At 48.2% G+C, this 15,910-nt stretch overlaps 1 protein-coding gene across 1 annotated transcript; it reads left to right on the top strand.

Moving 5' to 3' along the window:
• The first annotated feature begins 10,160 nt into the window (after nt 1-10,160).
• LOC147222439 (keratin, type II cytoskeletal 8-like) lies at nt 10,161-13,684 on the top strand. The gene is made up of 9 exons (XM_086168842.1): nt 10,161-10,717; nt 11,479-11,687; nt 11,771-11,831; nt 11,918-12,013; nt 12,103-12,267; nt 12,352-12,477; nt 12,562-12,782; nt 12,862-12,917; nt 13,009-13,684. Exons 1-9 carry the CDS (start codon nt 10,304-10,306, stop codon nt 13,155-13,157), a joined length of 1,497 nt encoding a protein of 498 aa, XP_086024968.1. The 5' UTR covers nt 10,161-10,303; the 3' UTR covers nt 13,158-13,684.
• The last annotated feature ends 2,226 nt before the right edge of the window (nt 13,685-15,910 follow it).

Here is a 15,910-nt window from a genome sequence, read left to right as displayed (position 1 = left end):
TTTTGGCGGGGTTACGTTCCAAAAAGAACCCGTGATAGGCAAAATCCGTGAAGTAGAAACCTTTTTTTTTATTTTACAATTACTACACAATCAAATACGCTATTATACATTGAAAAGAAAGAACAAACCATTTTACAGGCTCAATCATTTGTTTCACAAATAAAAGTACTGTACTTTAGAGATGTTTTTTTCAACAAATAACTTCTGTATTGTACCCTAAAATGATAATTTTAATCATCAATGTGAACAGAAGGCTTCAAATCGCGGAGATTAGCTCCGCCCACCGCGACCCGAGTAATTGGATTAAACGGGAGAAAATTAAAAATGATTATGATAAAAAATTGCGGACAGTTGCAACCCTTTTTGCATCCTTATTAAAACTTATCGCCGCTGTCGTCCTTATGTTTTTTTCTTCCTCCTTTTACGGAACGAACGGAAGATTCATTCATTCCGTAAAGCCGACCTGCAGCCGCGTAGCTTTTAGCTTCCCTTAGCATGTCCAGAAGTTTAACTTTATCTGCCATAGATAGCATCTTCCGCTGCCTTTTGAGCCCTTTTGTCGCTCCAGAGCGTTTTGTCAACATTATGGGTTTTAGAGAAACTCGAAATTGCGAGAGAATTTGCACGTACGTCATGTAAATTCGGCGAGCTGTTTTACGTACGTGTACGTATTAAACTGCAACGTTATTGACGCACAGGTAGAGAAGAAGCGGAGTGACTTTTTAGCCAATCAGAATGCAGAACACAATGCACCATGCAAATCCGTGAAGTAGCGAAACCGTGAAAAGTAAACGGCGTTATAGCCAGGGATCACTGCACTCGCCATTGATATACTAGAAAAGCAAATATTTTCGGGGATAAACATGAAGGAAAGTGTAGGTTCAAACCCCGGCAGTATTAGGACCTTCCCTGCTACGCCCCTCTCAACCATCTGAAGCATTTTCTGCTTTCTTTTGTGAACATTCGGAGCAACCGCCTGCTTTAACGGCGTGCGCATCTGTCATCTCGCGCCGAAGCCGAGTGACAAGTTAAGCGACCGAACAGCATATCTGGACGGCAGGAATGAAAAGGCAGGGTTTTCTTTTTAAACAACAGCTTATCCACGAGGCGCTCAGAGACTTTTCTCATGAGTAAGCTAGACGAGTCTGGTTTCATTGACGAATCTAAACTATGAGCTCGCGCGGCGACGCTGCCCTGCCCCAAGGTCAGAGCCTGGTTAGTGCTGGGTGTGTCGCGAAAAAAAGATGTCTGATGTTTAATGCCGGGCGAAAGTATCGCGCGTGACGCGCTGCAGGGTTTTACTCCGAAATGCATGCTTTTCTGTGAAGGGAAAAACATGCGTGAAAAATTTCACAAGTGTGTGTTCCCGGTGGGTGGGGTGCCGTGAAATATCTGCCAATCAGTGGAAACGAGAAGTCGTGCACAAATGCTGGCACTGTTACGCTTCAGTTTCTCTGTTCGACCTGTGCAGGTGCGCCAGATCAAAACACACGATTAGCAGATAGAAGACTCGGCATTGTGTTTGTTTTGTTAATAAGAATGACGAGCCGCGCCGATCTTTTATCAATACTTTTCAAGTTTTCTTATGAGCTGATTTGAACTTAAGGAAAATACAAATGGTTGATATGTCTCGGCGGCGCAGAAAAGGCTATCAGACTTTTTAATTCCTCTTCCCTCAGCCGCAGTGAATCTTCAAATCTTTGTAGTTAAGACCTTAAAACAGTTAAGACAATTTATATTTCATTGTATTTCTTATTCTCCCTATTATCTATTACTGTCACAACAATTTCCTTCGGGATAAATAAAGTTGTTCTCATCTCATCGCATCAAAAACTCTTGCAGCTTTTCTCAAACGTGTCAGTCTGCAAGCATCCGTAAAGCAAATAAGCAACCCTGCTGCGATAACACAGCCCTGCCGCAGATAATGTACATCCTGTTAATGTACAACTGTTTGTCTAAGAAGCTCTACATACTACAACACACACCTCCGCTGGAGTATTCCTACTGTAAATATACACTTTGCCTGGATCTTCTAGGACACTGTGGTGGCGCCGTGGAAGCTCTGAGAGGAGCAGGAAAAGACTGAATAAACCGGGCGGCCGAAACACTCCTCCTGCGTGCGGCGCAGTGTCCGTGCTGCTCACGAGCATCCCATAATACCATTTTTTGCAAAACCCCAGGGGTCGGCAACCCGTAACACCCAAAGAACCATTTGGACCCGGTTTCCTCGGAAAAGAAAACTCCGGGAGCCGGAATTACTTTTTGCCGTCTAAAATGAAGGTACCACTGTATATGTTGCTTTTTATTACCTTTGCACTTTGTATAAACAAGTGTGTCGTGTGTTGCTTCTGAAATTCACAAAGTATTGCAAAGAAAATTACATTTTATTTATGTAATGAACTCATTTCGAGCTTTGGGCTTTCAGAGCGTGTAGCGGAGCCTTGACCTGAATTTTAAAAATAAATCGGGAAAAAATCAGTGTCGGTAAACAATAAAAAATAAGTATTTGCAAAATATCTTCATAGATATTTATTTTACTAAGTTTATGGGACTTCTGCTCCTGAACTTCTGCGCACAGCATCTGCAAATCGGGACTTTATACCGGCTTCCGCCAGTGTGACGTTATTTTGAGCGGCGAAAAATAATAATTTTATTTCATATTTCAAGATCACAATAATCTTCCAACTTAGAACTAAAAGTAAAAAAAAAAAGGAACGAACACAAATGAAATACACTTCAATTAAATATTTATAATTTATTTTCCCAACCCCCTCCAACACATTTCTTTTGTTTCTCTGATATTTTGGTTCTCTGTTGTTTCCTGCTATTTGCATTGTTTTTAAAGCCGCTGGGACGACTGAATTTCTCCGTCGCGGGATGAATAAAGTCTGTCACACCTCGCTGACCATTTAACCTGTTACTTTACAACACTGCACTTTGTGTCATGGCATTCCAGTGCGGTGTAGAACGCCTTGTGTTCCAGTTGCTGTTGGCCTCGGCGAGCTGAAAAACGAGCTGATAAACTCCTCGTACGTGCAAACAGACCCGGGACAATAAATCTGATTCCGGACTCTTGCGACGTTTTGATTTACCCGTCTCTCATGATTCCCGGTGTCGAAAACATCGAGCGGAATCCAAACCCTAACCGGTCCGACCTGCCCGGATACACACTCGTGGCGGGATGAGTTTTTTTGCGCTGATTTCTTGTGAACACGCTAACTGACGGCCCATTGTGATGCCCATTTATGGCTTACACATGACAAACGTGCAGCCTTTGCAAAACGCCATCTATCTAAACGTTTCTACTTTGTAAGACCCACCTTTTTTTTATCACCCGAGTTGTTAAATATTTCCCTGCATACTTCTCACGGCGACCCGCTTGCAAGGTTTTGGCTTACGTGCACAAGTCGCTCATTTCATGGCGTTGAAAGCAGCGTTGTGGAGGTGTGGCGTGAGCAGGGCGGGGACGCTGAATGACACATTTTTCTTTGGCTTGTTCAAACATGCAAGCATTCAGGTGAGGGCCAAAGAGTCTGCAGCGCGGTCCGTGTCTGCAATTTTCTGCTTTTGTGTCTGTCTCCGCTCTCGCATCCAATTTATATAAAGTAGTTTGGCGCTTTTGTGGAGAGCTAGCATTGACAGATGCACGAAAATCGGGAAATCGGCCATCGGCAGTTAGGGCAGCGCTCACAACAATCGCAGCGTTACGATTCGCCGCTCGGAATGTGACCCGTTTGATAACATCTACTTGTTTGTTTTTTGTTTGACAGCACCAAAATACAGCAGAAAGCAATCGACCTGGTCCCAGTTTAAATCTCACGTATGTGAAGTTCCCCTGCAGCTGCAGCCATAAAGCAGCTTCGGGCGTGGACCAGGCAGGTCCAGAGCAGAGACACCCTCTCAAAACCGACTGCTCCACTCTCTCCTGTGTGGATTACACACATTATATTGGATTACACACATTATACACACATCATATTTATTATAGAAATGCAAAGCGATTTTGTACTGACGATTTGCATAATTTTTTAGAGTAATTTATATATATATATATGTATACACACACACAAACGAACATGGATGTATATATATATATATATATATATATGTAAATATATATAAAAAATATATAGATATATTATCATACTTTTTTATTTTCATTTATTATTATTATTATTATTATTATTATTGTGCATCTTGTATTTGCAAGTGTTATTTGCAGGGCTTATGTCCTCTATTGTAAGTCGCTTTGAATAAAAGCGTCTGCCAAATGTAATGTAATTATTATAATTATTATTATTATTATTATTATTATTATTATTTTTTATTATTATTGTGCATCTTGTATTTGCAAGTGTTATTTGCAGGGCTTATGTCCTCTATTAAGAATAAGAATAAGAATAAGAACAACTTTATTAATCCCGAAGGAAACTGCTGTGCCAGAGTTACAGAAAATATAACAGTAATAAATAATTAAGAAAAGGCAGAATTAGAAATAAAAATAAACTATGAACTATAAACTATAAAGTGTCTCAGTGATAAACTATAAAGTGTCTTAGTAAACAGTGATAAAACTATAAGTGTCTTAGTAACAAGTTATGTAAGGAGTGCACAATAGTGTGATAGAAGGGAAAATTGTAAGTCGCTTTGAATAAAAGCGTCTGCCAAATGTAATGTAATTATTATTATTATTTTTAATTTATTATTATTTTTTTTATTATTATTTCTTAATATTATTCTTAATGTTCACATCACAACTTTGACGCTTCTACCCCATGTGACCCCCGGCTGCCCCTCTGGGACAAATAAAACCTTTTTTTCTGATTCTGTTTTTAATCGCTGAAAACAAGTGATTTATATGTATTTTTTTTTACGCTGTGACAGGTACATAACTTCCACAGTGGGCCTGATTCATAGTGAGGTGACAGTGTGGATCCTGTGAGCGATGGTGTGGGCGAGGTCCGAGGAATGTGCTCGGCGACGGGAAAGCAGAAAGACCTGCTGGAACGAGTCGTATATGCGGGACGATCACTGACGCTGTGATGCAAGAGGTCAGCGGGACGGCACGGCTCGATCTTACCGGTGTTAATTTACCATTCATTTACTCCTCCGTCTTATTCGGCTTATTCTGCAGCTGCAGAACATGCCGGTCAACAGCCAATCACAGAGCCGCGTGTAGAGACGTACAGCAGAACCTCCGCTTACAAAGTGAACTTGTTCTCCACTTTGAAGCCCGCTGATCCGTTCTCCAGACCCCCGAAACATACTGCGCTCTTTGAAACCCTTTTCTGGGTTTATTTGGGGCAAAAATACAGATAGGAATTGAAGATCATCTTAAATAGTGCTGTGTTTCTGCAGTGTTTTCTCTTCTCGCTGTGGTTTCCCTTTGCTAAATCAGCAAAAGTAAAGCCTTCTCACGTGAGATCCCGCTCATGCTAACGCTAGCTCCAGCTAGCTGTCTTTCTTTCATCCAAACCAACAACCACTTTCCTTCGTTAGCTTGGTCGCCGTCTTTAGCGCATCTCAGCCGCGTCGAAGTGCTTGGTGAGATCTGGAACGCCAACATCGCTCTATCCAATGTAATTCTCAACGTCTTCTTGACACCAGCACTTTTAAATGAGGCTAACTTACCGACTAAGTATCATAGCAGAAGAACGCAACACTGATCATTGTCAACAACGTTATTTGTTTGTGTGCTTTCGTGCATTTGTTCTCCGGTTTATTCAAAATTTGTTCAAACTCTGTGTTCATAAGCTGATTTGTTCAGGAGTTGGAATTTGAGAGCCTGGTTCTCCTTCACACGTTTCTAAAGAGATGTTAAACTTCATTCCCGCGTCACATAGAGACGTACATCCGCTAGCTCTCGTCTCCGAGGCTGGATCTTCTGCCATAACACTTTCAGGCTTGGGAGGTCTTCAAACACCTCCGGCGGAAACACAACCGCGCCTGCGCTTGCGGATGCAAGGCCTTTGTCCGCAATCGGACGTCCCGATTGTTCAACATTGCAGCTCTCTGGTTTAGCACTGGGAAAAAAAAAAACCGTCAGTGTCTTTTTGTCATGTCACGACAAGAAACCCGGGCTAGTGATGTAAGTGTTTACGCGAAAAGACAGACACCAAACCCGGTCAGAACCTCGACCGATTGCAGAAAGTGTGTGACATCATGCGCGTGCAGGTGTTCTGGAGAAAACTGTTGACTGCGTTGCCAAGGTTTGAGTGGGCGAGTCGCCCGACGTGAGCTTTGTCTGGCAGGTTGTGAGTCACCCAATCGGACTGTAGCCTGTGCCAGGGTTCCCATGCTTTACTTCCTCCCACACACACTGTATGACTGTGTGTGTGTGTGTGTGTGTGCGCGCGCGCAATGTCACAGGGAGTTTCAAGCAAACAGTGTTTGCAAACAAGCAAATGGTTGAATTTTCCGAGCCCGCAAAATCCATTGGGGCGCGGCGCTCACACGGCCGAGTGTGTGAGCGCGTCGTCTGAGGGACTTTTAATCAGATTTCCATTCCTGTGTTATTACTTTACACCCTCATTGCAGGTTAGCTGCATTCTTCCCCGCTTGGCATCTCGCGTCTCTATTCCCTCATGACTCGGGGCCCTGCGGTGCACGGGCGTGGCCTCGCCGGGGGCGCTGAACCTGCACGGCTCGGCCGAGTTTACGGTCCAACAGCCCTCCCTCCGAGACAAAGCCACCGACTCCCGAGGACGAGCGGCGGCGGCGGGTGTGTTGATCCGCCCACGTACTTTGCAGGCGACGGGTTTTGTTTAATTCAGCTTCAAATCAGACGGGAGGGAAAAGCTTTCAGTTGCAAGTCAATGGACGGACTCGAGTGGGTGAGGTGAGGACCACCGGTGGAGTCAGATACATACACCGGATGTACGCCGGTTCTTGCAGAAGAACGCGTGTTCTGGGGTTCATGCGGGAGCTTCATGGTGACCCCAAATTATCCAGATGTGTGAATGAGAGGGAAAGTCTCTACATGCGGCCCTGTGATCATCTGGTCCGGCTCGAACCGCCGTTGACCTTCTGGCCGTTGACGTCTAAGACGGAGAGCAGGGAAATGAATGGATGCACGAGTTTAAAAGCCTCATCCTGAAGGAAGAGCTCCCTTCCAAACCAAACGTCGGCTGTTATTTATTCAGCGTTCAGATGGAGTCGGCCGTTGCCAGATGCCCTCATAGAAACAAAGCAAATAAAACAACACCTGCATTCAGATGGAATGACGTAATCAAAGACGGCGTTGGTGCAGTTCAACCCCCCCAAGCCAGTGCAACGGAGCAAAACCGTCATCCTCCTTCCAGACGCTCTGGTTGTGTGTGTGGAAACGGCGAGAAGAAAAAGAGCGCTCTATGTATGTACGGGAGATTTAAATGTCCTCTCCTCTTCGGTGATGCTCCGCAGATACGAGTTGGACCGGTCACATTCCAGCGCCGAGACCCGTCTCCCTGAAGCGAGGCTGCCTCGCTTTCATGCACCTTCCACTTATTGATGGAATGCACGCTATGATTTACGGCCGCTTCAAACGCTGCATCCTCACGCCGCGTAAGGTTCGGCGGATCCGAAGGCCAGAACCTTCACCGACCGCCACAGACTTTGCAAGAATGATCTCTGCCAAGGAAGCGTGTGTGTCGGCATTGTCTAAGGAAAACCGAAATATAGCGTAAACTGGCGTTACTAACAACACAATAATGTCATTGGTCGGTTCTGTGCATGTGTGTTCTTACGCTCAAACTCGCTAACTAAACAATTTAATTCAAACAAACAAAGGCGAGGACTCGGAGACACGGGAGGAGCGGCGCCGCAGGTTTCATCATCCACAGGCGCTTGGAAGTTCAAATCACAATCTCCGGAGCCAAAGGCAGAAGCCATCACACTCCTGACAGGGAGTGAGATGTTCGTGCGAGGCCTTGGGGTTTGGATGAAAGTGACACGCGGCAGCGGCGCCCCTCGCTTTTTACGACATTCCTCTTCTCGGCGAAAATGAAGAAACCGTCCCGGCCGATCAGAAGACGACGGAGACGCGAACCCAAAAACCCGAAAACAACGCTTCCGCCACGGCTGTACGCTAGCGATACGCATGACGGACGGTCAAAAGGGGTGGAGAACCATCATGCCATTGTTCTGAGCAGGTGTGGAAAGACACAGAAGACTGTGTGGTGATGGATGTGTGTGTGTGTGTGTGTGTGTGTGCATGAAACATTTGATCTTGCACAACAAGAGGTACTCCCACGCTTGCAATTTTACCAACTCGATTACAGCGAATTTGAGGTTCCTCCTCGGACGTGACCAAAAAATCCCACGCCATTTCCGAACCCGAAGGCACCGCGAGGAAAACGTCCCTCGGTCGTTTTCATTCACACTCTGCTCGCCGTGCCTTGCATCATTACTCGCTTTCCCAGCAGCTCATTCATACTTGAAATAAAGGAGATCAGACTCGCTGCCAAACCACACTCTACTGTGTCCACACCCAGTTTACACACACACACACACACACATACGCTGCACGGGGAATGTAACCACGCCGTCAGCGACCTTCTCCTTTTCTAAGCTGCACATGTTTGTGTACTGTACCTACACCGAGCGTGCCTTCGGAGTTTGTGGCTGTTTGTCTTGTCTGGTAGGAATGAGTTTCCCGTTGCGGCGCAGGATTCCACCGACAAGAAGTCAGAGGATTCAGAACAGACACTTTCACGGCCTAACAAACAAGATTTAGAGTAAAATTACACACGAAGAATCAGCCGGAAAGGCCTATCTCCCTACGCATCCACCTGCTCACGTATAATCGATTTTAAAATTCGATTAAAAGCCAATCTATTCTATTCATCTGCTCACCCGTCTATCTATATATCTATCACTCTATCCAACATTTGCTCCTGCAGTCCCGCCTCTGGCTTTGCATGATTATTCTCATGCAGCAGAAGGAATCCTGCCGGACAGGATAAATTAATTTGTTAAAGCGTCCGTCCCGATGGGGAGGTTTTGTGCTTGAGATCTGTCACCGCAGCGCTTCCAAGTCCTGCAGGAGACGCGTCTTTTCTTTTTTTTTTTCTTATCAATCGCGGCATTTCGGGGGACGCCTCGCCTTTTCCGCGTTAATAAGCGTCATGTGGCGCTCGAGGCGTGTGACAGAGAAAAAGGTCACAGGGGCGTGAACGTGGTTCAAGTCCAGTGCGCTCCCTTCCAGCACGCCGACAAGCGCAACGGTTTATGAATCCTCTGCAGGACGGCTGGGGATTTGAGCGTCGGGGTAAAGTTCCACACCTTGGTAGAAATTGAGGCATGTGCTCGTGAAAAGCTGTGGGGGGGGTGAAGAGAGGAGGCCGGACTGAAGGCTGAGGGCTGCGAGTGGGAAACCCTGGGTGTGGTCAGGTGGAACACGGCGGGGGAAAAAAAAACTCTCGTTTTTGTGCTGCCTAAGACAAACTTACGCTGAATAAAAACAAAAAAAAAACATCTGGGAATACATCTCACCTCGGGTTAAATGCAAGTAAGACCAAAATAACAATAGCACTTTCAACTTGCAAAATACATATTTTATTGCCTGTTTCTATATTGTGTAGTTATTTTATTGCCTATCCGTCTATAGGCAAATGTTGTCTATTTTGTCCAGTTTTATATTTGTATTGTCCAGGACTACAGATGGAAATTAGCTCTGAGCTACAATCTGGTACAAACATCTCTGCCTCTTTGCTTCATGGAATTGTACACCGTCCTAATAAACTTCTAAACAAACAAACAAACAAAGTTTCAGCTGAGCGATCTTCTCCGAAACGGAGCGTATTTTACTCAGAATCCATGTCATTTAATGTGTTGTCATTTCAAGTGTTGCTTTCGAGGGCGGTGGGAGAAATGAGAAATTGTACATCCCGTACTGATTTGATAGTCAAATACTCATTAACGATTGGGTTTAATCACCATAAGCTGCCGCCGACTCTCACTTACGAGGCGGCGCTTCCTTACGTAACTGCATTTTCAGTCTTATCATTCCCTGGCTGGAGTGTTTGGCAGCCTGCTCCCCCGGAGGGTGTGTCGCGTCTTATCTCATGACAGACCCTCCCTACCTGCTCGACAGGACTGGCCACTCCTGTTATTCAGAGCCGGAGGCGGCGTGGGCCGGCCCGGGGCTGGCTTTGCGCTAAAAGTGAGAGGACGGGTTGACGGGGCGAGGTTCCTCCCCCCGCCGCCGCTCGAGCGCCGCCATAAAAGAAGGCAGGATTCGCTCTCAGACACTCAGAGGGACTTAGCTCTCCTTTGCAGATCTTCAAATCGCCTACTCAGGGTCGACAACCTCTACCACTGCAACATGTCTCTCAAGTCATACAAGTCGTACTCCGTCTCTGGCGGCAGCTCTGGAGGCAGCATAAGGAGGTCCATTGTTGGACCAGCAACCAGCTACACCACCTACTCCAAGAGCAGAACCGTCCAGGGTCTGGGCAGTGGTATTGGTATGGGCGGTGCCTTTAGCTTGTCCGCGGCTAGCGGCGGCGCAGGCGCTTACGGTGCCGGCAGCGGCTTCAGCGCCGGCAGCGGCTTCGGCGGCGGCAGCGGCTTCGGCGGCGGCGTGTTCGTGGCCCCACCGATCACCGCCGTCCAGGTCAACCAGAGTCTGCTGGCCCCTCTGAACCTGGAGATCGACCCCACCATCCAGGCCGTCCGCACCCAGGAGAAGGAGCAGATCAAGACCCTCAACAACCGCTTCGCCTCCTTCATCGACAAGGTTGGTCCCCTTTAAGTTGTCTTCGGAGCAGTCATCCTCTCCCAGATACCATGAGAGCTCCCTTTTTCAGGGAGGTTAATTAACCCGCCGCGGTGAAACTGCAAGAATAGGTGATCTTTTCTCGTGTCCGACCCGGCGACCGTGACAGGAAAACCCCTCAGGCGGGTCGGCAGCCCATCACTTTCCTGTGACGTGGCCAAGAAAACACACCCTCTTTACGGCCAGAGTCCAAAGGCTTTGCACTTATCGAGTTGTTGCCAATGGCAACAAGAAAAGTCTGAATACAGGACAGTCCTGAAACAAGTGTTTCCTGCTGCGATCTGCAATGACTCCCCCCCCCCCCCCAAAAAGTCATTGTCTCCGGTGCACGAGTGAAAAGGCGAACAGCTGTTGCAACCGGCGCGAAACGCAAATGAGACGTTCCGTCGCTAAATCCGTCCATTTTTTTTTTTTTTTTGAAGGAAAAAAAACAAACCAGCAGAATATGAGATACTGGACTGGAGATACGCCTTTAAAACCGGCTCTACAAAGCAAAGATGGGAGTTGACGGGCTGGGTTGTTAGCAGAGGGTGTGGCTATTCAGATATTTGTCCCCCCACGCAGTCGTGTGAAGAAGGTTGAGACACCGAACTTCATGACCTTCAAAAAGAAGACATTTTGAATCGGCGAAGCTCGTTTCACACACATTTAGTGACGACAACGGGTCCGGGAAGCTCATTTAAGAAAGATGTCTGACAGTCTGAGGTCTCGCGTCTTCCCAGGTCCGCTTCCTGGAGCAGCAGAACAAAATGCTGGAGACCAAATGGAGCCTCCTTCAGGAGCAGACCACCACCCGCTCCAACATCGACGCCATGTTCGAGGCCTACATCTCCAACCTGCGCAAACAGCTGGACGGGCTCGGCAACGAGAAGCTGAAGCTGGAGGCGGAGCTGAGGAACATGCAGGGCCAGGTTGAGGACTTCAAGAGAAAGTGCGTGTCGAGAAGACGCCGCTGATTGTGAGCGTGATTCCAAAACGGAGAAGGTGCTTAACGGTCCGCGCTTGTCTGTGCAGGTACGAGGACGAGATCAACAAGCGCGCGGCCGCCGAGAACGAGTTTGTGCTCCTGAAGAAGGTGAGCAAGACTCGGATCGGCTGCTTGGCTTTGCCGCAAAGGGCTTCCCTTCACCGCTGTGACGCTTGTCTTCATGTTCTCCTCAGGATGTGGACGCCGCCTACATGAACAAGGTGGAGCTGGAGGCCAAGGTGGACGCTCTTCAGGATGAAATCAACTTCCTCAGGGCCGTCTACGAGGCTGTACGTACCGCCTCTTCCCTTAAAGTCGCCCGAACTTTGCCGAAAGGACCGAGGAGCTCACTCTTCTGCGTCCATCTCTGACTCCGCAGGAGCTCCGTGAGCTGCAGTCCCAGATCAAGGACACCTCCGTCATCGTGGAGATGGACAACAGCCGCAACCTCGACATGGACGCCATCGTGGCTGAAGTGCGCGCTCAGTACGAGGACATCGCCAACCGCAGCAAGGCCGACGCCGAGAGCTGGTACAAACAGAAGGTGAGCGAAAGGGCCGGGACGAGAGCCGTCGCCCGATTCCGCGATCGGCGGCGCTCGGATAACGCGACGCCTTTTTCACCACAGTTCGAGGAGATGCAGTCCTCCGCCGGTCAGTACGGCGACGACCTCCGCACGACCAAGGCCGAGATCGCCGAGCTGAATCGCATGATCGCCCGCCTTCAGAATGAGATCGAGGCCGTCAAGGGACAGGTACCGGGACCACCTTCTCCTATATCGTAGATCGTTATTAATCCGTCCCTGCGCGCGACGATCAAAACGTCCGGTTCCCCGCAGAGAGCCAGTCTCGAGGCACAGATCGCCGAGGCCGAGGAGCGCGGCGAGCTGGCGGTGAAGGACGCCAGGCTCCGCATCAGGGAACTTGAGGATGCTCTCCAGAGAGCCAAGCAGGACATGGCCCGCCAGGTGCGCGAGTACCAGGAGCTCATGAACGTCAAGCTGGCCCTGGACATCGAGATCGCCACCTACAGGAAACTCCTGGAGGGAGAGGAGACCAGGTGGGGTGGCATCTGAGCTTGTCAAACATCTCCACTTAGTTCTTGATGAACCGCTAATCGCGCCTCGTGTTGATCCTAGACTGGCCAGCGGAGGAGCCAGCGCCACCATCCACGTGCAGCAGACCTCAGGAGGAGGTAAGCGCCGCACTTCCTGCCGCCAGAATCACAATCCGCCCGGCCGACGGACAGTTCAGTAACCGTTCTCCCGCGCTTGTGTCGGCTCCAGGATTCTCCAGCGCCAGCTCCGGCGGCGGCGGCGGCGGCAGCTACGGCGGCAGCTACGGCTTCGGAGCGGGCAGCCTGGCCGGCGGCTACGGCGGTTCGGTCACCAAGACCAGCACGATTTCCACATCCTCCTCAAGGAGACTGCTTTAAGAAGGAGAGCAGTCCCTCTTCCACCGCCCTGCAGAAACTCTTGAATGTTTTGGTGCTACAGTATCTTCCACGACATCCCCGAACCATTACAAAAACAACACCGCGATCAGCAAACGTATAGGCTAATGAGACACATCCACGGGTGGTGTTTCGAGAATCGACGGGAACGTTTCTTCCCGCAATCGTTCAAGAGTTTCTGAAGGCGCTATCCCCCCCCCCCCCCCCCCTTCTCCCTCCGCAGACCCTTAAAACAAACAAAATTAAAGTCAACAACAAGGCGAGAACGTCCGTGCTGGGACGTGACGGAGCGTTACAACAGGGCAGGTTTCGGTCGGAGAGCTGGTGGAGCAACATGTTTACAATGATGGTTCTGTTGAGTCCCGGACCGGTCGGTCCGTCCCGCAAACCGCCTTCGTTTTAACCTCCCTCGCCTCGACGTGACCGATGTGCCGACCCCGGATTTTTTTTAAAAAGGTTCTGCTGGTCGACAAAGCAAAGCCTGAATAAAATAAATCTGAGAAAACAAACGTTCACCTCCATGGTTTTTCTTTCGTGTGTGATGGCTGCACAGACGCCCAACAAACCACTTGTACATCACGAAGGGTTCTTCTGCCATTTGCTTTACTTTCTGCTCTCGTCGGCCTGACACCTCGAACTATCTTGTCCTCCTTGCAAATCCAACAGAAAACTCCTCCCCTTGACTTCTTTGAAGGAATATTCATTCTCCTATTGTGTCTGAAAAGTCCTCGCACTCACTTTCTAGCTCTTTTGTTCTGCCATGTTTGGTAATCTGTGATTATCCTTTTTTTTGGGTGGAGCAGCAGCCTTGTTCTCCCCCTGGTGTTAAAACTAGGAAGTGCAAAAAGTTTGACGGGGAGGCCACATTCAATCCCAAACTACGACAGGCCGAAGTTTGGACAACCCTGATCTCCAGCGTCCCTCCTCTGACCGTGTCCAAACCATCTCAGTGGGACTTTATCCTCAGAACATCTCCCGATCCTCTCCACCCTCCACATCTTCTCCTCAGTGTTTCCAAACCAGACAAAAAGGCTCCCTTTCCTGTCATTCCAGCCGATATTCTTTTATCACCCCCGACACTTTTCTCCACCCGCTCGGACCTCCTCGCTCACCCTTCTTCAGCCTCTCCGTCACTCTGGACGGTCGTAACATCAGCCACCAGAAGACTCCTCTTCATTCTACCGAAGGTCCAAGATAGGAAGAACAAACCGGAGGAGCTCACAGTTCACCTTTAAAACCAGTCAGCCCGTTGAAAAACACAAAGCGGACCCGTCTCCTGCAGCTTCCACGGCCCTCCGAGTCGCCTGCGGCCTCGCGATCTCAGAAGCTTCAGCCACGAGGCGAAGACGGGTGGACGGACGGATGAACACGACCTTCGTGGTCACACCGCTCTGTGAGGAAGTCCCATCGAGAGCTACTGACCGGCACGGGGATACTTGTCAAAATCGGCAGCTACGTATGAAGACGCCACCGAAGGACGAGAGAAAACACATTGTGTTTGTCAGCTGCGTATGTGTGTGTGTGTGTGTGTGTGAGAGTGTTTCAACTGACGACTGGATTTGTTCCTCACTGGGTTCGATCCTGCCGGACGGAGATCTTACGATACTGTCGTTCATCTCATTTGTTTGTAATTCATTCACGGGGCTTATCTCGCTGTCAGGGTGGCACTTTTCATCTTTCTTCTACCAGCGATACCGGCGGAAATGAAATAAAAAGGCGATTTGACCTTTCGGTTGCTGTCCTCCGCTCTTCGCCCGTGCATTCAAACTACTCCTTGACATTTCTGCTTTGGTGCTTCTCGGCATTATTCCTCTCCTCCGCGGACGCCGCCTCGGCGCCGTTTGAGCGATGGCTCTCCGAGGAGGGACGGACAGATGTGACCAGACAGATGGCCTCCGACCGGCTCCGGCTTCATCGGCTGCAGGGAAACGATAGATGGGCTAATTTTAAACACTATGAACTGGATTCCTGTGACCAGGGGCGGTGGTGGGGAAGTGGGGCGAAGCTGGAGGGTGTAGATAAGACATGTTCACCTGTGTCTCGGCACCCCGACCATCTCCTTTCTAAGGTCTTGCGGTGACGGGAGTGTCGGTGACGACCTCCTCTCCTGACAACCTGCGTCCAGATGACGTCTACAGCCGAGGTGTCCTTCAAACCTACACCGAGATGTTATTTCATTCAAAATATTACGCACTGCAAAGCTGGGAAATGTTATCAAGTGTGTGTTTAACACTCGACAACACTCAAACGCTATTCTTATTCATGGATAAACACACACACACACACACATACACACACACGCATACACACACACACACATACGCAAATGCCCTGCCCTACACACAGATATGCACAGACACGTGAAAATCACATCTGTTCATCATAAATATGCCAGGAAGTCATGTCTTCACATTAGTCATGTTATTAGTTTTAAAAAATTCTGCACACCAAAATTAAAGATGATTTATTTTACATAAATGAAATAAATCATGTAAATGCACCAAAAAGAGAAGATAATTTATTTTACACAAATACAGTAGATCTTTTTGTTCTGGAGCATTTTTGGTGTGCGGATTTTTCAGGGACTTTTAAAGTTGACCCTTTTCACTGGAATTCATTTCTTTACATAAATGAAATAAAGCAGGTTTTCTTTTTGGAGTGGATTTTTTCAAAACTCGACTAGTTACTAGATCATCTAGTTACGAGATAATGGTTGTGAAAACAAAAAAACACGC

Source organism: Fistularia commersonii, chromosome 21, assembly GCF_037954325.1.
Source record: "Fistularia commersonii isolate RoL2024-O1a breed Wild chromosome 21, RoL_Fcom_v1.0, whole genome shotgun sequence".
In the NCBI taxonomy this organism is placed as follows: domain Eukaryota; kingdom Metazoa; phylum Chordata; class Actinopteri; order Syngnathiformes; family Fistulariidae; genus Fistularia; species Fistularia commersonii.
Note: the sequence above shows the minus strand (reverse complement) of the source record. Positions and strands in the feature narration are given on the sequence as shown.